Source organism: Sphaeroforma arctica, assembly GCF_001186125.1.
Source record: "Sphaeroforma arctica JP610 unplaced genomic scaffold supercont1.6158, whole genome shotgun sequence".
Lineage (NCBI taxonomy): Eukaryota > Ichthyosporea > Ichthyophonida > Sphaeroforma > Sphaeroforma arctica.
The window spans coordinates 1-1,733 of NW_014034400.1; the positions used below are offsets into that span (position 1 = coordinate 1).

Below are 1,733 nucleotides of genomic sequence, written 5' to 3' on the forward strand. Positions count from 1 at the left end.
ATGTGTGTATAACTCGGGTGTCGAATTTCCGAAAATGCCATCTCGTTTTCTCCTAATGTTCTTGTTTCCCAATTCTCGTTTTATTCAGCTCAAGCTCCCAATCCCGTGGAGTCAGTATCATCCAAAATGGCCAACTTAATGGGTCCTTCTTTCCCGCCAATTCTGAAGCAATTGAGCAACACTCAAACTGCGGAGAAGAAGACTGCCCCCGTGCGGTTGAGGAGTAACTCATACGCGCTCGTGCCCAATGCAACAGGCAGTCATCTCGTATGTATGCATGTATCCTGATGTATATATTTTCGGCACAATAAATGTGGATCGGACTTTATCCTATGATTGAATCTGTACCTGTTAATACGATAGTCCTTGTTTGTAACGAGCATTTCATACCTTCACACTTTCTTTCTATCATTGAAACGTTCCTTTAGACGGGGTACCTTTTTCCTGTACCTAGCATTTTATAAGTACACTACGATGGTTTTTTTCCTTCGTCATATTTAAACTACACTTTTTTCGACCTTTTAAACCCGTGACTGCAGATGGGGTATCCGTCGTCTGGTACCGAAGAGACCCCCGACACAAGAGCGATAGTGCCGCAACCAGGCAAACGGGTAAACGGGGTGGTATCTGTACATACGCATGTCATGCTAGATAGAGAAAGCTCAGTTGGTGTTTTTTTGCAGTTTTTGAAGGTCTCTGTACAAGTTAACATCACTCAATATTATGGTATTACCTGCCCCGCACTGTATGTTTGTCGAGGCAGTTTGGATTGCATATTGTTGGTGTGAAATCATTGGCTTGTACAAATCTACATACGCAAAAGAAAGGGCTTTATACAAAGGATATCATAGGCGGTCTCATTGATGTAGCATTGACGTAGGGTCATTGGCTTTGATCAACTCAAATACACAAGCAAAGTGTTACATAGACAAGAATATGGGATGATTCGGTCTCTTCTGGTGCCTATCTGTTCTGTCGTCCACCTCATTTCAGTTGTGGTTACATATATTTGATGTTCGTGCTTAACATATTAAGGAAATTGCCAAGGTTTAGGATCTGAGTTTGAAGTTCCAGAAATACCTCAATTCCTGAAATTCTCAAATTCTATCGGAGCCCGTATAGCCACTACAAGACACAACTGGCGAGGTTTTTTTACATGAGAATATATCACTTAGCATTGAGCAAGCACGCCATAGGTTATGTTTCACGTATCTCATAGCCTCCTTGTTCTATTTAGGAGGGTATGAATATCTGCTTCATAACAGACCCCCTATATTTCGACAACACATCTCGACAACACATCTATTCGCTGCCACATGATAATAAAGACCGATCAAACTCCGTCACTCCCCATATTCAACCGCATTGTGGTTGTGACGTACACATGTGTGTTTGCTGCCGCACATTACTACTACTACAGCCTATTAACCCTACCCTACTACAACTACATCAGCACGTTGTGGCTGTGACGCTGTCGTACCTGCTGCCTATGGTACGGGGTTCGCCTCAGTTGTGGTCAGAAATATTGGAATACATCGACATTGCTATACGCACAGGAGGGACAGTCCTACTGGACATGGTAGGTTCAAGCGCTTACTGCTTTGTGTTCTACGCAAGTATACTATCCAATATGTGAATAATTCAGCAATATTATACATATCGATGAAGAGGTCATGCCTGCCTACACTCATTTAAGTATGTATTTATGTATGTATGCCTATATATATACATAT

At 42.0% G+C, this 1,733-nt stretch overlaps 1 protein-coding gene across 1 annotated transcript; it reads left to right on the top strand.

Annotated features, from left to right (window-relative positions):
- Nucleotides 1–88: 88 nt before the first annotated feature.
- On the top strand, nucleotides 89–1,636 carry SARC_15466 (hypothetical protein; the record flags this gene model as incomplete). Its single annotated transcript, XM_014290413.1, has 3 exons — nucleotides 89–267; nucleotides 540–623; nucleotides 1,454–1,636. Coding segments are annotated over 3 exons (446 nt in total), but the record flags the coding sequence as incomplete, so codon positions are not given.
- Between the last annotated feature and the right edge of the window lie 97 nt (nucleotides 1,637–1,733).